Below are 22900 nucleotides of genomic sequence, written 5' to 3' on the forward strand. Positions count from 1 at the left end.
GTCCAGCCTCAGCTTTGGAGGTAAGGCTCCATCTGGGCTTTTGACTCCCCATGTGACTTGCTCTGATTTATGAAGATCCCCCCATACTACAGTCCAAGAATGAACTTGAGCAGGAGCAATCTGGCTTAGCGTGCGGAAGACAATCTGCAAGTCAATCAGCCTGGACCCTGGGATTCCAGGAAGACCCTTTGTTTCAAATAAATACAGAGCAACTGCGGCATTCTTGGGTTTCTATGGGAAATAAACACTTGAGGCAGTTTCTAACAATGCTATCTTGAAATGATAGTGTTTCATGAACTAAACTACCACCCTGCGTCTCCTAGAGCTAGAACAAATCCCAGCCCTGACTCTGTAGGCCACTCTGCTCATCCTAAGGGGCTCAGACAGCATTCAGTCTAAGTCCGCTGTAGTCATTTCATGCTATGGATTTGGTCTCTCCAAAACCATAAGCTTCTCGAAGTCAGAGGTCATGTCTTTGGTGTGACATCACTCCAAGCACAACGCTGAATGGAACTAGTGTGTGTTAAAGGACAGTCAGAATATCAAGAACACCTTCTTAACTCTCCTGCAAATCTTATAGAGCAAAAATGTGTAATCTTCCCTCTGATTTTGAAATCACTTTCTTCCCGTGTGTGTACACTATTTGCTTCAGGTAATCTGGCAACAAACTCTTCCTGGAATATTATTATAGAAGACTTTTATTTTTCTGGAATAAGAAAGTATAGAAAAGGAAATAGACTCATACAGTTGGACTCCTGGGCGCCCTCCTAAAGAGACAAAGCCTATACTATAGACCTCCCTCGGTGGTCCCGCGAAACCCACTACATGGAAAGAACCAAGAGGTATCGGTAATGTGACCCTGGAACAGTCAAGAGAGGCACTTTGTGAACCATGGGAAACAAGGAAGCATGACTCAGAAGCCGAGCATAATGGCCTCTGGGCTTGCTACACATATTTCACTCAATTTAATCTTCAGTATGTTCCTGTAAGGTAGATGAAGGGCACGGGAACTCAGAGAGGTGGAGAAACTGGCCAACATCTCACAGTGAACAGGGTGGGGAGGATTCCAGGCAGCCCAGCCCACTTTCCCACTGCAGTGCTGCATGCGACAGGCCGGAAAAGTTACGGGAGCCAAAGTTGGATCATGATTCACCGTGACCCCTTTCCAGATGGCAGAAAGCATTCCATAGTAACAGCAAAGATCTTTAAATAAGATTAGAATGAATGAGGCACACGACGAAAATGTAACATGGTGGAATGTAAACGCAGTTAAAGCTGGTATACAGATATAACTTTCAAAGGACAGCTTAACAGAGGGCAGCATTACCCTCTGTTACCTCTAAGCGTTAAAGATGGCCTTGAAAATAACTCCCAGTTGGACGACAGGACATCACTTGTCCAATTGAGAATAAACGCATACTAGCCTATGATGGGGTAAGGCCAATAGAAACAATGCTTGGGAAGAGGTCTTCAGACATTCCCATCTGTCTCACTAGTTAAAACTTCCTGCCATGCACCAAGCTCAATACTCTGTCTTTAAATTGTCCTTCTGGTTGATTTCCTACAGGGATAGGTTGGGGTCACACAGCCCTTTGCATATTTGCTGAGCTCCCAAGTAGCATACTGTATGTATTATTCATCATTGTATAACTTATACATAGACACACTGCCTAGAACAAAACACTACTCTCACTGTAGAGTTAATTATATATATTACTATACTATGATATAATTTATGACATATTTTTAACATGCAAATTATATATTAAGTTTATACCAAATATCAAATGTGCATGTCTATATGATACATGCACATATAGCTACACTTATGTGATATTCAGCCCCAAAACTTAGACACAAAACTTAAAAAGAAACTTATGACCATTTTGACCAAATGAATGTAAAAAATGCAGATCAATGAATTTTTGAAAATTCTTTAGGTCACAGAGAAAGAATAAATGTGGATTATCTTGCTGTAAAAAGAAAATAGAGTACCAAAGAGAGCCTGGAGCTTTCTTGCTTTAAATCTTACTAGCAGTCTGAGCAGCCAGAGCTGCCCTAACCTTAGAGCCCTGGGACCACAACCACGGGCACCCTCATCTCTCACATGGCTAAAAGGCGCTCTCAAGTCCCTTTCCTTTTCTTGTTCCTTTTTCCTCCTCCTCCTCTTGCTCCTCCTTTTCCTTTTTACCACTACGTGGTTGTAGAATACATAACCCACTCAGGAAACAGGCAACTGCGTAATTCTGAAGCAGGGGAGGGACTGGGTCTCGCCAGTCTGTTGCTTTGCACTTCACGGACAAGGAGCTTTCTGCCTACCTGCTGCTTCTGAGCTCCAGTCTTCTTCTCCATCCTTGGCAGAACAGGAAACAGCTGCTTCCTCACTCAGAGAATACCCCACATATTCTTGGAGACGATGATGAAGGTCCACTCAGTGTACTCAGCTCTCTCCCTCAGCCTAATAAACCCAGCTCCCTTATTCCATGTTTACAGGGACAGTTTCCAAACCTGTCATTATTTGGGTGGCTACCAAGGATGGAAGATGCTCTATGGGGGTATCCCTCCCACAGCTTCCTGACTCCCCTTCGGAGCTGTCCAGTAAACCTTCCGATCCCATTTCAACACAGCAGCGTAACTGGAAAGCTGTCTGTTTCCACCTAACAGTTACAACTCCCTTTCCCCTGCTTAGGTACTGATTATCACTAAGCTAAGTTACACCAAGAGTAAAGAAGGCCTGTGAATCAACTTCTACCATTTGTCTTCCCTTAAGTTCAGAATTCATACAAAAAGTGACCAGGCGAGTCACCTGCCCCTGCTGTGTATCCTTGTTCAGCCTCCACAGCAAGGACACGAAGGTTAACAGTGGAGACTGTGCGGTGGTCTTTTAGGCCCTCAGCCACTGGTTCCTACGTTGCTTTCCACATCATAGCACAACTGAGATAAGCCTGTGGAGCTGCAGGAGCTTCCTCCCTGGCCTGTTCACTTCATCACTGTGCTCCATCAGGGGCAGAGCTATGCACCTGCCGGGGGCCCACAGCACCCCGGGGCGCGTGGCGGGGAAGCTGCTCTCCAGGAGCTTCCGGTCTTCCCAGTGGATTTGTGCACTTAGCAAGTTTCTACTGTGTGTTTTCAAACCTGCTCCTGACACTTAGACTTATTCCTGCAATTATAGGACTTAATTAAATGATTCAAACTGATGATGCAATACAGGAACAACAGAAAAAGAGCTGCAGCTTCTGTGAAAACCCTGAGAGTGTCTTGAAAAGTCAAAAGTCAAGCTGCTATAAGAAAAATGTTTTCTGGAAAAGTCTGGCCATTCCTCAAAAGAATAAACGTAAGAGTTATCATGTGATCTAGCAATTCCACTCCTGGGCAAAACCCTGGTGAGTGAGCGCAGACAAACAGGTAGCCACAAAGGGGAACAGAATAGTCACACATCCCAGCATGGACACACTGTGAGGACGTTACACCGAGTCTCGTAAGCCAGACACAAAAGGACAGACACTGCGCGTTTAACTCAGAGAGAACCCTACATAGGCAGAACTCACAGGGAGGAACAGCAGAAGAGGTCCCTGGGGCAGGGAGGAGAGGGTAATGGGCCAATATGTTGTCACTGCTGCAGAACTCCTAGCTGGGGTAAAAGAATTCGGGAAATGGATTGTGATGATGGCAGCACTGCGAATATACTCAGTGTCACTGGATTGTGTAAACAATTATTAAAAGTAAATATATATATGGTGTTTTTCTAATCCACGTGTATGGGAGATAGCCATAAAATAGGTACTAGAATGAAATCACATGAGTGCAATCCCACACTCTGAAAGTTTGACAAGTTCTTTAACTTTCTACTTCAACAAAAATAAAAATTAGAAATCATAAATGATGCACTGTGGATGTGGCTCAGGTTAAAAAAAAAAGTCATGACAACTGGGAAGGGCGATGTCAAAAAAATTCCTTTGCCTTCCAAAAAATATTCAGCCTCAGCATGAGAGTGCTTGTTTGTGTGTGCATACATGAGTACACATATTTACATACAGTCATTTGAAATTTGAAAATTTAAGATCACGTCTCTCTGTCTTTTTAATCCTCTACTTTAATATCTTTCTTTTTAAATAGTTGACCAACAACCGGTCCTGCCTGAATTAGAAAGGAGGATTCCCATGAGCTGAAAATGAGACTTGGCTGTCTCTGGCTTGGGCCCACCTGCAGAGATGTCTGCCGCTGCCTTCATTACTGCTACACACACCTTACACATGCCATGTGCACAGTGCCCACACAGCACCTCTGGCAAGGCTCTAAGCTCTTCACCAAGTCACAAAACCCCTACACAAAAGGATTCATTCATTTCTCCACTCCTGGAAAGCAGCCAGACAGAGAGTGGATAGGAATGGAAGTCACTCATGTTACCCAATGTTTGGAGGTTAAAAAAAAACAAGAATTAAAACACTAGCTGCAAAATTATAACCAAAGAAAATCTTAGAATTAAAGGAGCAGCTACAAATCAATTTAAGGTTTGGCTTAGACATCAACAGACATCTCTCATATTCTGAGACACTGCAGAGTTGTAAGAAAGTACTGGGAATTCAATGTTACTTCCCATGTTCAGACATTAAGGGGCTGGCAGAAGAACCAAGGGCCTAATTCAATCTGACAGACTTCTGGTGGAAAAGAAATTTAACACAAGGGAGGTGGGGGAAAACTGACATCAAGTTAACAAGCGTCAGCCCTCGAGGCTTTAAATGCATTTAACGTTCTTACTGTGCTTAACGTTTGAATGTATCTAAGTGTTTGAGTGTTTGGGGGTGAATTGTGCAGAGAACAACAAATGCTGAATTCACGAGGAGCATGATTCTCTCCAGTCTGCTTGACCCCAGTCATTCGCGTCAATATCAGAAAGCAGGATGGCTGGAAAGCACTCAGGGGCCATCTGCTCCAGCCCAACAGAGCTCAGTCTGTGACATCTTTGTCTAAAGCCCTCTCTTGACAATGAACTCACTACTTCATGAGAAAGGTCATCCTCATCACTTTGGAGTCATTCAAATTGCTGAGATTCTTAAAATTTCCATCAAGAGGTCTCAGCTAATGATAGCACCACTGGCTTCTATTTGTAAACCTTTGCAGATCTTCCAATATTTAAGCATTTTCATGTAATTTTTAGGAGTCAAAAAACCCTGTGAAGTGGTCCTCATGATGCATTAGGTGAATCACCCAAGCACTGTAGGAACAGCACGGATAAGATAGCATCCCTCTTCATGCTAGTAAATTGTGTCTTTCACAATTGGATTTTGCTCTCTAGAGCAAGATACAGAAGTTCTCTGCACCACAGCAGCCCCCAGACACAAAGGTGATTTCGTCCAGGACAAGGCTGCAAGGGTACTTCAATCCTTCCTACATCTTTCTTAAAATGAGTTCCTGGGGTCCAGCAGAACACGTAGATCTACAAAATGTAGTCTGATTTTCTACCCCAAGCCTCTCCTAGAATGGAAAAATAAAGAAGAGAAAGTAAAGGAAGGTGAGCAGGGAGGGAAAGGGGATGTCCAAAATCAGTCTGCATCAAAAATAGCTGAGGGCTTGTGAGTGTGGTATGCTGGGCCCCAGACCCACAGTGTCTGATTTAATAGGAGGATACCATGGCCCCCAAATTTGTGTTTCTAATAATCCCACAAGCTGCAGATGCTGTGGGTACAGGGACCACTCTGACCAGGACTGCTGTAATCTAGGTTTGTGCATTTTTGTCATTTGCTAAGCAAATGATATGTATGTCTTTATTAATCTCGAATTTCATTGTTGGATCCAATAATGGATCCAATATCAGACTTTACTGAACTTTGCTTTTGCAAGTGTCTAGAAATTAGATTTGCTATTCAACACCTATGCCAACCGTCCCAAGAAGGTGGTGCCAGCAACATGCCCCATGCCTTCACTGGGCTGTGATTAACAGCGCCCAAACCAGGACCTGCTCCTGGATCTCAGCTGCTGGTGGCTTCTTGACCCAGCACTCTGTGGCATGTTGTACACAACAGAGAACAGCAGTGCTGCCACGAGGGCAGCCCAGGTGCCTGTTCTGTTTCCTCAGTGGTCCCACGGGGTGCTTTGAAGACTTGTAGGCTGTGCCCAGTGCCCTTGAAAACCAGCAGTACAGTCATGGAAAGGGGCAGAGACTCTGGAGTCACATATATCCATGCTGTCGGTGGCTGGATATGGAGTTTTCAAATCCACTTGTACATTCATCAAGAGCTCAGTGTTAAAGGAGGCAAACAGCAAACAGCACTGGTTGGCTCCCCATCAAGGTGCATCGTTGTAATTATGCTCCTGACCTGATGAAACACTTCCAGAGCCTCCTAAGCCTAGCGAATATGCTTTAAACCCTTAGTTCAGGCTGTAACACCGGCCTGACACCACCATGGCCTTACAGACTCTCTTTCCCTCCCAGAATGCCTCAGCTACACAACACCCCTACAACACTGTCTTTACACTACCAACCCTTTCCCCCTCTTCTGATTTTCACCTAAAAATACCCACCTCCGTCTTCACCTGGCTGGGGGCTGGTCAAGACCAAAACAAAACATTGTTTCCACTTTTCAAATTCAAACTTGAGTCCAGCATTTCAGTGACAGGATTTCTTTCATTTCCTTCCCTAGCCCCCAGGGAATCACTCCCTACGCTGAGCTTCTGTCCCCGGCACCCAGAGCCTTCATGGGTGACCTGTGAATGTTCACTCCTCCAGTGAGTCACTGAGTTCCCAAAAGATGGACAGAAACACAGACATACTGCAATTTCCACAAATGCTTAGATTCTGGTTTACTGGCACCACAGATAAGGACTATGTATTTATTGATTTAATCTTAGAGAAATATGACTCTGCGGGTTGAAATCTTAACACCAGTAATTTCCTGGCATGCAGACTGACACCAAGAGCACACTCCAGAGCATTCCTTGGCTTCCCTGCGGGGAAACAGCTGACTCCCAAGGCACCACTCCAGCGGGCTTCGCTCTCCTTGACTATAGAGAGCTGAATCCGGACAGCTAGGTTAGCGACAGGACATGATCCGGCGGTTTAGTTGCCAGCCACTGAACAACCGCCGAGCATCTTATAGGCACCTGCATCCTCACTGACTCATTTCTTTCAGTATATTTTACAGCTTGCTTCCTCCAGCTTAATTCAACAGTCCTCAGGAACATGTGACACTCGAATACCAGGACAGGAAGATGGTCCCATTCTCAAAGGTGCACCCAGGGAAGCTACGGAGAGCTGAGGCCAGAGGAGGTTTCTTGGAGCTAGGCATGGGTATAAAGGTGACTGTCAGTACTGGAGGAGCTGGCAGATCCTGAGCACTAAAAGAACACAGTGCAGGTAATGAGGACACCCTGGCTGTGCAGAGGTGGCTGGCTCAAGTCCCTCTGCACCACACCTCTTCCCCTCTTCGTGCATACCCCTGCTCAGTGCACAGCTTCCTCACCAGGCATGCTGGCTCCCTACCACTGCAGGAATGAAGCACCCCGACCGGGTGGTTAGGACCGGACACTTCCCCTTCTCCGACCTTCAAGGCGGAAGTGTGAATCAAGTCCTGGTGACAGTGCTGTCTCTGAGGTCTCCAGGGAAGGATCCCTGATCACTTCCCACAGCTTCTGGTGGTCCCTGGTAACCTTTAGTGTCCTTGGCTTCTGGTCATCTTGCTCCCATCTCTGTCTCCATCTTCACCTGGCATCTCCTTCTAGGGCTCTGCCTTCGTGTGTCGTTCTTCTCTTACAAAGACACTGGCTGGACAATTCCTAGAGACCCAACCTCCTCTGACCCAAGTGAGATCTCACTCTGAGGTATCAGAACCTCAGTGTATCTTTTGGGGGTGTTCAATTCAAGTTCTGTCCCTGAGTGTTCACAAACTATGCTGCGTTGCATGTGTTCTAAAAATGTTCAGTCTAATGGAGAAGTCAGGACAGAGGATGCTTTTTCTAACTGGTACTCATTACCTCCAGACTCCTCTGCAAACCTCAGGTCAATTTCCATCAGCTAACAGACCTTACTAGAAAGACACACCAGGTGCTGCCACACACCTGGAGCAGCAGCAGCATGCAGGGGGCTGAAGCAGGAGGATCGAGTCTGAGACCATCTTGGCTACACAGTGAGTTCAGGCCAGCCTGAGCTACATAGCAAAACCCTGTCTCAAAAAAATCCCAAGTTAACAAACACCAAGGGAGCACTGATCAAGTGACTAAGTTCGAGAAAAATCAGTCATTGGTAGTAAGAGATGCAAACTAGGAATTATATCCACCCACACGTTCACCACAGGGATTATACACATGTAAGAGGACAGAGCAAATCATGTGGCAGTGAGAGAGATTTTATGCTGGATTCCACTTTATCTACTTAATACATTTCAATAAGAGAATAAAGACAAGGGAGAGAAAGCAAGAATGGGTCTCTGAGTAATGTGAAGTAGGGTCTCTGGAGAATCTGAACAGGGGAGGTGGCTTTCATGCTGTAACACTCTCCTTGGTCACTGGTGGCCCAGTGGGTGCCCAACGCCAGGCCACTGCAGGGGTTTCCTTTGGAGCTGGCTCAGCAGACCTGGAACTCCCGATACTTGTGCTGTCACCACGTCTGTCCTTGCCACGGCTTCTCAGCCAGTGCATCTTCCTACGAAGCCTGAAGTCAGTTCCCGAGGAAAAAGTGAGGAAGCTGCCCATCTCCGTGCAGGTCAGGGTGCCACATCATTGTGTCACTGTGCCAACTCTGTGGTCCCCAGCAGGGCGCGTGGGTCAGGACCTCTGACTCACAGCCTCCAGCAATGACAAGGAAGAAGAGCACGCCCAGACCCCGGGTGGCCTTTCCTGCACATGTGCACACACATGCACGTGCACACACATGCACCTGCAGGAGAGTCTCTCCTCTGACACAAGCACCCTATAATTCTCTACTGTTCCCTTCTTTCCCATCCTATAATTCTCTACAGATGGGCCCCAGTGACCACACGTGTGGACAAGCCAGTCCTTTCCTCCCACGGGTCTCGGGGACACAGGGGCCCTCGTGAGAGATTCATGCAGAGACCACACAGAAGGCAACAAAGCCACCAAAGCCTGTGACACATGGTTGCAGGCGATGAAAGGGGCCATGTTAGGGGTGAAAGCAGCAGTTAGGGGTGAAAATGGAGGGAAACGAAGTTAAGATCAAAATGTCCTTTTTTTAGCTAAATTCCCTAGGGCCAGAGGCCACGCTACACAGCCAGGCACGACAGATTCTGACAGCTCCTAGGCGGGTCTAGGCCACAGAGGAAGGATCCTTGCTGTCCCAAGAGCTCTGGGCTCTGTCTTATGAATTTCCTGTTGGGTTCCCTCCTAGGTCCTCTCTCACCTCACACACACACACACACACACACACACACACACACACACAGGAAAGACGCTTCCAACACACCTTTTCCTGTTCCTGACACTTATCACACATACCTGGTCTGCATCATAATTTATTGTAATTTACACTCAGCTGAGCACTTTAATCAGGGTATGTGACTATAAGGTAATCAGGCTAAACAAATACGTGATAAACCTAGCTTTTCTTCAAATACAGTTTATCACTTCCTGTCTTGCTCTTTTTTGTGTTGCTGTAACTAAATACGTGATGCTAGGTACTTTCGAAGGGAAGATTTTTGCTACAGCTCACGGGTTTGGGGTCTATGACCTCCGAGCATGGATGGCCATACTACTTTGGTCTCTGGTGAAGGCCATCTAGCTATGCTGCCAAACAGTAGATAACACTGCATGGTGGGACTGTGTACAAGTGTGGCAAGCTGTGTGAATGGAGGAGGTCAAACACACGGGTGGCCTTGCTTTATAACAGGCCACTCTTGGGGCGACTAATCAAGTCCTCCAAGACCTAGTCCATTCCCAAGAGACAGAAGCTCATCGCTTCTGAGGTGGCATCTGTCTTCCACTGCCACCTCTTACCAGTCCCAGACATGAAAGGTCCCAGTCTCTCAGTGCCCTTCAGCTGGAAACCACAGCTCTAATGCTCCCTTAGGAGACACCTTATCCAAACTATTGCAGTTACCTGAGAATGTCAGTTTTATCAGCTTACATAAATTCACCTTTGAAATCTATATGGTTATAGTTATTACTTACTTCACCAGAATTAGCTCTGAATCAGTAGCAGAAAGTGGGTAGAGATATGTGTTTCTTTCTTCATAAATACTGACAGACAGAGAGAGATGTCTAGAAAGCAAATGTAATAGAAGTTCCAAGTCTAAATAATGGAGTGATGTTTCTTAAAACAATCCCTTCATGAGGTTCCTTATTTATTTTGACATCGTTACTTGTCTTTGAATCTTATTGTGAAACTCTTTCTAATTTCATTGTAGAACATTTATTAAGCACCTGATATGTAGTCAGGGTTCTAGGCACTTATCTCTAGAAGAGGAGATAACACTCCAGACAATGTAAAGATCCAGTATTGTGGACTACGAAGCACATAGAGAACAGTCTGGTGGAACCTGGGCTGGGCTGGGCTGGGCTGGGCTGGGAAGAGGGACCAGAGTGGTTAGACAAGCAGGCATAGGAGGCCACTGAGCAGTGACACTTGAGGAATACAAGAACGAAGGGCACGAGCCATGAGTACCAGGAGCAGCAGCCACAAGTTTAGCACAAGGAACAAGTTAGAGATGGTCTCCTCAGGCCAGCAAAGAACTGGCTCCCTTTCAATGAGATAAGAAGTTACAGGAGGCCCCTGAATGGCTTTATTTTAAAAATGTATTTTAAACCTACTTATGGGGTACACTGTGAGGTTTTCACACACATAAACACTGTGTCGTGATCAATTCAGGGAGGTAAGCACAGCCATCACCTCTGACAGTTGGCATTTCTTTGTGATGAGAACAATCCAACTCTTCTCTCCCAGTTAACTGGGTATGGATGGTGGCTGTTCTCGTAGAACGGGGAGTAGACTGGTGGCTGCCAGAGAACTGGGAGAGGATGTGAGGGCTGGAGAGAGGGGAAGCTGTGAAGAGGGTACAGAGCAAGCCTTAGAGAGAAGGAGCTGATGTTGGCATCACTCTGACCCCCAGTGAACTATCATGCAGGGCGTTTTGATCTGACCACTATCTTCTCAGGGATCGCTGTGAATCCAGCATAGAGAAAAGCCTCTGGTGCAACAGAGAAACCAAGCAGGAGGCCACTGCGAAGCCCAGGTGAGAGTGAGAACTGTTGGGACAGAAGCAGAGGCAGCAAACAGGTGGACCAGGGCTGGGCTGTGGGTCTTTGTAATGAAAACTAGAAAGAGCAACGGAATTATCTGAACCCTTCGCTAGAACCTTGGCAGCTCTTGAAAAATCAGCCCTGCCCTTTAGAAATCTAGACTTATCCCTCTGACAGAATTCTCAAGAGTATATGACAGCTTCTAAACCACAGTTCTGGAACAGGAGTTCAAAAAAATACTCCAAGCATTGCTGTTATTAAGAACTAAGCCTGCAGTCTCTTCTGGAATAGATTTTGCCCTAGTGGAGGTGACAGAAAAGTTCACACACTGAATACTTCCAACACAAAAAACAAAAGGAGCCTTCTTAATAATCAACTCAGAAAGTAAAACACCAAGACCAACAGGTGGTGCCGGCACAGGGACAGCGGTGAGCAGAGGGGATGAGGCACAGCGGCATCCCACCAATGTGGGACACCTACAGTAATTCCTCAACAAGACAGCAAGACACATCTCAGCCTGCAGCCCACCATGACTGCCCTTGGGGACCTGATACAGCAATAAAACAACGGAACTATGAAATGAGAGCTGAGCCACAACCCTGCTCTGCTCGACTGGTGACAGGAAACAGGTGGGACCCGCAGTCAGAGATGACCAACTCCACCATGGAGCAGTTCTGTGACGGGGAGCCAACTCTGGGGCCGTGCACACCACATCCTAGATGCCAAGAACACTCCTGGGAATGACCTGCTCCTGCCACACCGAGTGGGCCACACTTTGCATGTGTATCTCCTCACAGTAACTCGGTGGACAAAACCTTTGTTTCTACTTTACCACGCAGCCCTGAGGCTCAGAGTGGAATCGCTTGCAGGACCAGAGATAAGCGCGCACAAGACAGAAAACGAGTCCAGGGCTGACTGCTCCCAAGTCGCCCTCCTTTCCCATCCTGAGATGCTCAGCAGGCTCCTAAGGAGAGCAGCCTAAGCCCATAAAGTGGAAAAACTCTCCCAGGAGGCCCGAAAGCAAACCCCCTGAAGGGGCAGCCCAGAGCCCACACCCCAGGGCAGAGGAGCTCAGGGAGAGCCATTTTCTAAGATTCTGAGATTGTGCATTTAAAAGACTCTTTCTTGCAAAAACCCAAACTCAGTGCTTTGGAGAAGACACATTGTAAGCTAGGGTTTCCAACCACTGTTATCATGCCTGTAAGATCTCTGCCAGGTCACCGCATCTGACTGATGTAGAGCAGCCTCAGCAATGGGTACACAGCCCAGCCTTGGACCCACAGGGAGCCCCCAAGATGGCTGTGTTCTCCTTGCTGGTGCAAGGTAGTGTTCAAGAGCATCCACCCTTGGGGCTACAAGCTACTGTCCTCAGTTCATCCATTGGTAAAATACGGGTAATAACAGAACCTGGTTCATAGGGTTACTACAAAGATTAAGTTAATGAATGAATGGATAGACAGATCATAGATAGGTAGATAGATAGATAGATAGATAGATAGATAGATAGATAGATCAAACCTGCAGTAATGCTAGGACACAGTAAGTACTGAAGGTGTTAGCTATAATCATCAGTATCCTTACTAGGTCACACTATGCAAAAGAACAATAGTATTATTAGTTACTACACTGCATTATTATTAGTATTTCTTGGGACACAGTGTGGAAGCACCACAGGTAACCCCACAAGCTCATGCAAATGATAACAATCCAATTTCCTTATGAGGTGAGTATGCCACTTGATCTGTTTTTTTTAAATCCATGCCATATTAATAGCCTTGTGCAAACAAAGTGTTTATTACACTTCGTGGATTTTCTTTCAAGTGGCCACTATTCTCCCGTGTGTCTGTCTCCACCATGGCGCCAGGGCTAGGATTGGTGTTAAGGGGATTTATGCCATAAAATTCCATACGACGGGAGCACAGTGTAACTTATTCTTTTTCCAGTAGCACTTTTTCCAAGTCTCATTTAACAGACAGTCAGTTTTTTTGGCTGACCTCTTTCTTTTTTTTATTTTGTGCTCCCTTGGGCAACAGGAGAAATGAAAGCTGAACTCTGTGTAGGGCTGGGTGTGCATGCATGTGTGAAAAGCGGGGCGATGTTCATTAACCCCATTAGGGCTGTGCTTCACCTTTGGGTTGTGAAGAACTAGAATCTCTAACAAAGCAGATCCCCCAGCCCATCTTGCACTTCCACTGTGAACCCTTGGGGATGTGCCCCTTCACAGTTTGTGAAGAAGAAATTTATGGGGCGCTCACAAGCAGAGGGGATGGTTCACTCCTATCTTCTCAAACCTTTGTCTATGTGTTTTGCTCCATCACTGTCCATTCACCACATCCTCAAATTTGAAAAATCACTGCATATTTACCATGCAGCTGGAAGCCAAAAATACATGGAGAGAAATTGGGTTGAGAAATAGGGTTGAGCCACTGTTGATCCATGTAGTCCATCTCTGGAAAGGAGGTCTCATTCCATCTGACAAGCTGGCTACTTTCTAAATGCAAATTTAAGAAGCATTAGAATCTGAGTATGAAAGCAAGAGGCCTGAGGAAGCAGGACAGACTGGACTTTACACCTGCCTGTCATAGCTCTGATGGAGAATCCTCCAGAGAGGGGAAATCCTTGGAAAGCAGCGCTGGCAGTGCCAATGGATGCCCAACTTCCCTGTAGACTGAACAGTGCTGGTGTCTTTGAAAGCCACGGTTAAGACATTTAGGGTTCCCTCCGAGCCCGCTGAGCTCAATTCTTCCAGCACACTCATTTCCCCCTGATTTATGCCCCATCCCCTGGCGAACATCTTCTAGTAAGCTCTCCAGCACCAGCATCTGTGGTCTGGTGAGAAGGTGACATCTCCTCCTCACGCTGTGCAGTACAGGAATACAGCCCATTGCTCTGCCTCCCAGGGGCTCTTTTTGTATTATGGTGCTCGGTGGTTTGAAGTTAACAAGTTAACCTTTCCAATCACCTAGTAACTGACTTTCACAGATAATGTGATGGAAGGCTCTTGCCCTTGGTGGAATGCAAGATACAGAAGTCAAAATTTCACTGTCCCAGTAAGTCAGGAGTGATGAAGAAAACATAGGTCCCCAGGCCTGTGCCACAGATACCACCCCACGATGCTCCACAGAGGGCGAGGAGTCCCAGATGTAGTTCTCAGGTCCCAACAGGCACACAGGGAAGCAGGCAAATGCACTGCTGATGTCATCTAGCCTAATCCACTCCCACCTCTGCCACGCTGTCCGGACACTGCAGCAGCAGTGAAAACCACTGGGCTCAAAGAAAGTCCTTCAGTCTGGCATGTGGCTCAGTACTGCTCCTTCAAGGAGCCTAAGTGAGGTGACAAACTGCCCCACAACTTTCATGACCCAGCTGCAACCTGGACAGGGTCAGAGTGGTCTCCAGGCTACATGTGTGGGCACCTGGGCCCCAGTGTGATGGTGCTGGAACCCTGAGGAGACAGGTCCTGGTGGAAGGTAGCTTCCTTATCGGCCACATGATCTGTCCTTGACATGCAACTTTCTGCCATCGTGGTGTCTGAGGTGATATAGCCTTGGGCATGGGCACTGGAGCCAATGCCATGCTGTCTGCACCTTTAGCCTTCAGCAGGAGCATAAAAAAACCTCTCTTCTTCATAACTACTTAGCCTCAGGTATTTCATTACAGTGTCACAAAGGGAGTCTGAGGTGTTTTTCAGGTTCCTGGGATGTTGCTGACTGACACTCAGCATGTCCCTGGGGTGGGAAGGCTGTGCTGCTGAGGTGCCTTTTCCATCTGTATCCCTCCATCCTGTGCAGGACAGCAGGAAAGGCAGAGGCTGTTTCCTTTCCATTGGACCCATGCAGCCAATCTGATTAACACTGTGAGGTGGAAGTGGTGTTGAGTCCTTTCTGGGCCTGGGTTTTAAGAGGACTGAGGCTTAGCCTTGAAAACTGGACTCCAGCCTCCAGGTGAGAAGCCTGAAGACTCTTCCTGGAAGATGGCACAGACTCAGTGGGTGAGGAGAGAGGACCCTGCTGAGCTCGCCTCCCACTGTCACATCAAGTAGTCATCAGGGATCTTCTAGTCCAGTCTGTCTATGCTATTCAGGATCCAGTATTAGGTCAGAGGTCACAGAAAGCAAGACGGTGACACTATACTTCCTTCCATCAAAGTTCTGAGACAGCATTTTGTAGAGCAGAAGGTGGTGAGAACTGTGAGTTCCCATGTCTGTGGTTTTACCCAGCTGTGACTTCGGAAAATGTGTAGATAACCACACACAGGGTTAAGACTTAGGGGAATCATCCACAGCAGGCACTGGATCTGTGCCCCCTTAGCCCACTGGTGCTCGGGGAAACTCCCAAGTCTGTGACTGTCAGGTATCTTCTTCTAGCACTTCCTTTCCGATCCCCTGCTGCTCACAGGAACCATCTGCTTCTGCAGAGGCGGAGGCTGCCTCTCTGCGACAGCCACTTGGTCTTCTCAGGTGTTCTCGGAGCTCTGATACTCTTCCCCGACCTTGGCTAACCTCACAAGGTGAGGCTGCCACACAGGAGAGTTTTAGACAGCTTGGGGGCCGCTGTTTTTCCTCACTTTTCTCCTATAACTGTCCCCTCTGGGCTTCACATGTCCAGTGACAGTGACCATGCTCATGACTCTCCGAACTACTTCTAATGCCAGTGCTCAAATCCATGCAAAGCTCACAGCCTATGTCCTGGCTGAAACCAGGGGCAGAAACCTCTGAAAAGGGAAGCAGCTGCCAGGAACTCAGGGACCCTCTGAACCACCAGCCTCACAGGACACGTCCCTTCCTGGAGGTGACATACGTCTGGGAAGAAGGGAAGACACTCACAAGCCCACTGGCAGAGGTCCATCAGAGCACACGATCACAGGGCAAAGAATGACAGAGATCTAGCAACTTATGTTGTAGACAAAGAGAGCTGAGACCGACCCACTGCCCACTGGGACAGCACCAGAGAATGACTGGGATGTGACCGTCAGCACAGAGAGAAACTAAGCATGCTTTGATGATGAAGGAAGGCGATGCAGGAGGAGGGATGGGGTTTGTGTGCTTGCTTGTTTGTTTGAATCACCTTATACTTTATCTGGCCGCCCTCACCCTGGCTTCTCTGCAGAGAAAGCCCTCCTCGCTGTCCCTCCCGCCACGGCTCCAGACTCTGCCCAACTTTTCCTTCTTTTGCTTCTGTGCTGCCTCTTCTGGAGGGAAAGAGGGAGGGAGGGATGGGCTATGAGAAGCCTTGGAGGTTAGGGGTAGATGTCTGCCCCGGGGCTGCCACCTCCCAGGCCAGTTTCTTGATTTTCTCGATACTCTGCCCCCCTCTATGTATGTGGAGGAAGAAGACAGCGGTATGAAAAATACAGGGCAGAACAAACTCATCAGTCCGGTCATGAGGACAGAATCCCAACACGCGCTGTGGCAGAGGCCACGTCACTGTCAGCCACCTGCTGCCCTCCCATGCCCTGAAGACTCCAGAAGATTTAAAGGTCTCCAGGCAGAAGTTCTTTCTTTTTTGTTTTTTTTTTTTGGGGGGGGGGTTAACTGGAAATTGAACCCAGTGCCTCTGATGGAGCCCTGTCCTTTTTGAGACAGGGGTTTTCGCCTGGTTGCCCAGGCTGGTCTTGAACTTGTGATCCTCCTGCCTGAGCCTCACAGCTGTGTGCCACCACACCCTACTACCAGCACAGCTTCTCAAGGACCCACCTGTATAAGTAAGAATACCCTTTCCTGAGCACAGCTACCAATCACTTACCAATTTCTTAGTAAAGAAAACGCTTTGAACTTATTCCTGAAATCTCAAGTACATCAGCAAGGCATGGCTAGTCTCTATTTTCATAATGAAGCCCGGGAATGCGCTCATCCTAATGATCCAATTCCAAATAATTAGAATCCAGAACTAGCAGTTTTGGCACACGGAAGTTAATTCCTTTCTCTTCCTCAGGTGAGCTGCTTTTTAATCATCTGATCACACAGGAAGTCATTTGTGCCTTCTTCACACTGGGTTTGGGGGTCTATTCTTCTTCAGCTCCCCCCACTGTACTCAGGGCAGCCTCATCCCTCTCATCTGCAGGCACCCTCTGTTCAACCCGTGAGACCTTGTCACCATTACTGTCACCGTCACCAGGGCTGAGGACGAGGCTCAGTGGCATAACGCTCACCTGGCAAGTATGAAGCCTGTGGCTCCATCTCCAGCACTGTGAAACACTCTGCCCCCACCAGAGCTGTTCCTCCTGCCAAGAGTACCTGCCTCTCACCCTAGTCCTGCTTAAGATTCTGCTGGAAGTCTCACCCAGATGCCAGCCCCTTGGAGAGACCCCCCACTCTGCCTCCAGGGACACTGATAATACGCTGAGCAGTGCTCCACAGGAATCACCCTGGGATCCCCTCAGAGTGGAGATCCTGAGTCCTGCTAAACCCAGGCCGGAGCCTGAGGTTCTGCGTTTCTCGAAGCTCCTCTTTGACACTGTAGCTGCTGCCAGACAGACTCCGTGGAGCTACGTGCTTTCAGGAGCATGTCTGAAACCTCCGTAACCAGGCCCTTCGTCACCTTTCAACACAGCGCTCCAGGACACTGCTAGAAGCTGAGGGAGTGGAGAACTCTGGGCTGCCTCTGTGATAGGGAACGAGGGCGTGAGGGGCTGAAAAGGGTGAGCTGGAGACAGTGGATCGGAGAGGAAGCAGAAACTAGAGAAGTTAGGGAAGAAAAGGAGTGAAAAAAGCAGAGACCACAGACAGCAGAAAGGAAGACAAGAGGAAAGGAACGGAGAAAGGAGCCGTCATGCCATGAGAAACAGGATGTCAGCTGACTTCCTCGTCAGTAGCATCTGGTCAGCGTCATTTAGTCTCCAGATGTGGGCTCTAACACTGGACCAGAGCCCTCCAGAGCTCCTGTGAGGCAGGCACAGCCTTCGACACGCACCCTTCGGCCCATCCTGAGTGAGTCGGGACACCGTTCCCACGACAGCATGAGTGAGGACCTGCATCGTGATTGTGTTGTGATTGTGGACAGAACAGCGGGGATCAGCCACAGAAACCTCAGACACAGCACACGACCTTTTATCCGAAGACCTCACACTGATCGCCTGCAAAAAGCTGCCAAATCAAAATTACCTGATACAGCTCGATCCGTTGCTCGGGTACCCTGGCTTTGGGATTCTGCAAACGAAAGACTCTGAACTCCGCTTTCACCAAATTGGAAGCATTCTTCTCCATTGCCGAAACGTCAAACTTGACGATTCTGAAGTAGGGTCTGTAGAAAGGGGGCGGGATGGCATCTGTAAAAAGTTAGGGCAATCATTGAAAATGATAAAACGCACTGTGCTGGCGCAGAAGACGCAGCATGAGACAGTCCCCCAGAAACTGTACAGGAAACGGCCACAGAATGATTCCGCTTCTGGGGCCAATGTAATATCATTCACAGTGTAACCAAAACAACAAATAAAATAAACATATGCATTCGGTTACAGAGGGAGCAGATTAATAAAGATTAGCAAACCACTTCCAACGGCATTCGAGGGCATGCAGTTAACCCTGTCCTCTGGAGGCTGACAGGGTGGTGGAGAGTCTTGGAGGGTTAGAAACTGGAACAAGTTCGTCACAGTTGAAACCTGGACAGAGCTGTCAGGGCTGCTTACACTTTTAATCAGACATGCCAAGAAAACAGCTCCTAATGGCAAGAAGCTTGCCCATGTATTTTTTTTTTTTCCTTGAAAGTCTGGCATCCAAATACTCTACTTTTCTCCATGCTCTATGTACTACATCTTTTTTGGCTACAGTAGTTTCATTTTTCTGCACGTGCGTGACCAAATTACGGGGAGGAAATCTGAATGAACAAATCTCTATCCATCAGCTGGCTGTCTAAGTTTTAACCTTAAAATTCTTTGTTTGGGATGCTACCTGTTGGTGGGTAGCCGCGGTCACCTTCGTTGCTAAGGAGAAGAAATCAGTAGAGATCCCTTCAGCTGTGATCCACGCAAAGGAGCTGCAGGTGGCACAGGACCATTCCAAGTTCATGCATTGCTTAGAGTTTTGCTGCTATTTTTAGTGACCTGGCATTGCCTTTGCATAAGCACTTGGGGTAACACCATAACTAAAAGAGCAGGGCTCCCCCACTCTGGCTTTTATACATAGTGTTTATTTCTTGGGCTCCAACATGGAACAGACATCTTGTCACGGCCATCGGTCCACAATCTGCTTCCAAAACCTCTCCCAAATTTACCTTCCCCATTCCGGGACTCCATCCAATCTGGTGACCCATTTCCTTCTACCCTTTCTTGCTCATGCAGCTTTATTACAACACGGTCATTCAGAGTTGTGCATGTTTCTTTACAAACATTTTTATGACCTTGGTGTTATGTTTGTTTATTTTGCTTTCCCCTGTGAAATTTTAAGAATCCAAAGGGCAGAGACTGTTTGCCAGGCCTTTCTTTCTCCCCGAATATTTAGGACAGGGCTGTGCACACAGGGCGCTTCCCAAATGTGTGCTGTTTGCATAGTTGGTCATCAATGAGAGTCTTAAGAGACTCAGGCATCTGGCTACTGGCAACACTAAGGTCTTATTAAATAAACAAGCCAGCCTGCTGATCCTAAAATAGAAATAAATACCTTTCGTGATTTCTTGGGAAGCCTGTGCCCCAATAACTATGCTGAAAAAAACCAAATGCCAGGAACACAGCAACGTTTCCTCAGCTTTACAGTTCTGTGGTTCTTCCGTGGAGGCTTAACCACCCTTTTCCCAAGTATACTAGAGACTATGAACACAAATCCTCAGAGAAGAGGCGAATTCTAAGCTACCCTCTGCTCAATGCTGGTTCATAAAATGTGAATTGAGACTTTGTAGCTGGTGAACCAGAAGCCTCTGAGAAACAAACAAATAAACAACATCCCCCCCAATCCAAAGCATTCAGATTTCGAAGAAAAGCAAGTATTCATGCAGACACAGCGATAACCCACTACAAGGCCACTGTGAAATCATTGTGGGCGGGGTGGGGGGGTTCCAGGCTGTGGGACAGTCATACTAGTAGAAAGGTTTTTGGAGCCCCCTAGCATAGTAGCTACAAAAGGTAGCTACTGAGAAGAAATACGAGGTCTGACAGATAAACACAGTAGACATTTAAATTTTTAAAAACTATCACAGTAAAGGTCACATTTCCATCAAACCCACTTAAAATATTCCCCTTGCTTCAAACACACTTAGCCCATCCTTCTTGCCACTTTCTGAAGCGGTTCTGGAGGTCTTCTTTCATGAGTGTCTTTAGTGGTGCTGGCGTGGCTGCCTCAGTGTCCTCAGTACATTCAAAGCATTTACCTTTAATGGTCATCTTGTCTTTGGGGAGGAGCCAGAAGTCACACGGCGCCAGATCTGGTGAACAAGGTAGACGAGGACACGCTGTAATGTTTTCAAAGCCTGCCTTTCTGCCGGACGGCACTTAGCAGCAGCACTGAGCATCATTCTGATCACATCTTGTAAAGACATTCAAGAAAAAGGACTTCCAGGCCTGCTTCAGAGAGTGGCAAGAGCAGTGGGGGAAGTGTGTTTGGGATACGGGAGCATCTGAGGGGGTCCCTAAGTGATGTGCATTTACTGCAGTGAGTTTTTATTACTGCTATTAGTACAGGTGTGTGGGCCAGAATGATCACACTCCATGTGGGGTTGGCACACACCCGTAACACAACTGAGTTCTTGTCTCATTCCCTTTCCCTCTCCCGCCCCCTCCATCTGCTGATCTCCTTCCCCTCTGAGAAAGCTCTGTTTCCCTTCTTTTTCTTATCTAACTTTTATTTTGTTCCTTATTTCTATTTGGGGTTTTTCCTATAAAAGACACTGTGCGATATTTAAGCTCGCGCATCTAATTTATTTCACTTAACATCATGGTCTCAAGATGCCTCCATTTTCCTACCAATGACCCAAATGCACCCTTTCTTAAATTTAAAACCATCGCTATACATTCTGGTCACACCTCCTGGACCTTTTTCCTCTGGAACACACCCTGGTGAATGGAGAGTCTGGTCCCAGCCTAACCAGCTCAGCTGCAAACAGGCCTTGCCAGGCAAGCAGACAGAGCAGCCTGGCTCTGCACACCCTCTTGGCCAGGACCCGTTGCTGCAGGCCGCATTCATCTCCACTTCTCCTCTGCCTTAGGCAGCAGAAGCGTCAACACCCTCGGGAAGAGCAACCTGGAAGAGCAGGGCGAGGAGTGGGGCTTCCTGTCATTATTAAGCATAAACAGGGACCCCATTTGCACCCACAGGCTTCTTCTATTTCCACAAACACCCATCCTTCACACCCGCCTGTGCTAGTCTTATCCTTCCATCAAGTTTGTAAATAAGAGCTTTCCAAATTTATTTTTATTCTCCTTTGCGTTTATTAAACTGTGAACCACTTTTCTTCCCTTTCTGGTCTTCTGCCCATGCACACTCTTCCTTTTTATGGCTGCCTCGGTCTGTGAGGTCAATTTTGTTTCTTCTTCTCCTAAGCAAATCATGCAATGATCCCATCCTAGGCTTTTGAGCTCAGAAAGAGTTTGCAAATATTTACAGGAGGAGCCCTAGGGGAATCAGACTGTTCCTCTGGGCTCCCCTGAGCTCTCAGCAGGCAACACCCCTCCCTGCTTCCAGAGCTTGGAGAGCCACTTAGCTCATCTCTGTTCCAAAGGCCACAGAGCCAGTCAGTATCCGGGCTGCTGCTCCCATAAATGTACCTCACCAGAGATGGCTCCTGTCCCATCACCTTGGGAAAGCGACCTGGCCGCCCCTACCCCAGCACACAGGAGTGCAGACTGAAACTATTCACCAGAGAGCTACTGCGGCCAGGGGACAGTCCCTCTGTGCCCTGCTATCATTTGTTATGGATCAGAAGGCCCCTGCCTGCCTAAAGGAGTTGAGGGATTTGGCAAATGTTTTCTCATTTGAGAAAAGCAAGGTCGCTGTCTTGCTGTCGCTCACCAAGACCCAACCTGTGGCTGTCCCCTAAGTCACACGCACTGTAGGGTGCCAGACAGCAGGGCAGGTGTGGAATGGCTGTGCTGCCCCAGTGATCCACCCACTCAGACTTGGAGGGATGGAGCTTTTTCCTCTGCTCCCTCCAAGACTCATTTCCCCCTCTGGAACAGGAGTCCTCTCTCAAGTCCTCGGTAATCCTCGCCCCAGCTCCCAGTGCCCTGCCAGGTGCTCAGATCCCTGTGCCTGACCTCTGCCAACTCAGCCACTTGCACACTCTGGCCCCGGGCCTTCCTTCCCACTTCTGACCCACTTTTTCAGTTAGTCCAATCCACGTCTTCCGCCCTGAGTTTCACACCAGTAGGCGAGGCTGGGCCTCCTCCCACGCTGCTCCAGGACCTTGCATCACACAGCAAGGCCCTCCCCCTACAGCCTTGGCTGTGCATCCCTGTTCCATCAAAGTCAGAAAAAGAGAGTGGGACATAAATCTAATCTGTCATGAGTTTCCAAAGCAACAGTGCTCAGGAAGCCTGCCTGGGGCACATAACCACAGACCAGGTCACTGTGACCGGAGTAGGAGCCCGGGATCCCCACCTTCTGAAAGACTTCACACTTGAGTTTCATGACCTGGGGTCACAGTCCTGAAGCCTTAATCTTTTTAACTTTTGAATTCATGTTTTGCCAATGAAGATTTACAGCACAATGGAGTCAGTGTGAGGGGCTTGGAAACTCAGCTGTGCTGCTGACCTACCTCCCAGGATGCTCTGTCTCCTGGTCTGTGTC

The 22900-nt window shown here is 47.7% G+C and overlaps 1 protein-coding gene across 3 annotated transcripts in view; it reads right to left on the minus strand.

The window, feature by feature from the left end:
* Tgfb2 (transforming growth factor beta 2) overlaps window positions 1-22900 on the minus strand; it is a 77931-nt gene that overhangs the window by 9671 nt on the left and 45360 nt on the right. For 2 of the 3 annotated variants that reach the window (XM_023566898.2, XM_003474545.5), the window contains one exon: window positions 18290-18453. In XM_023566898.2, coding sequence (XP_023422666.1) covers window positions 18290-18453 — 164 coding nt within the window. Of the gene's footprint in view, window positions 1-18289; window positions 18454-20486; window positions 20541-22900 lie in introns of all 3 variants that reach the window. The other variant, XM_013157670.3, reaches the window with a different exon arrangement.

The sequence above is a fragment of the Cavia porcellus genome, unplaced genomic scaffold (assembly GCF_034190915.1).
Source record: "Cavia porcellus strain 051 isolate PalLab524CR breed Dunkin Hartley unplaced genomic scaffold, mCavPor4.1 scaffold_26, whole genome shotgun sequence".
Taxonomy (NCBI): Eukaryota; Metazoa; Chordata; class Mammalia; order Rodentia; family Caviidae; genus Cavia; species Cavia porcellus.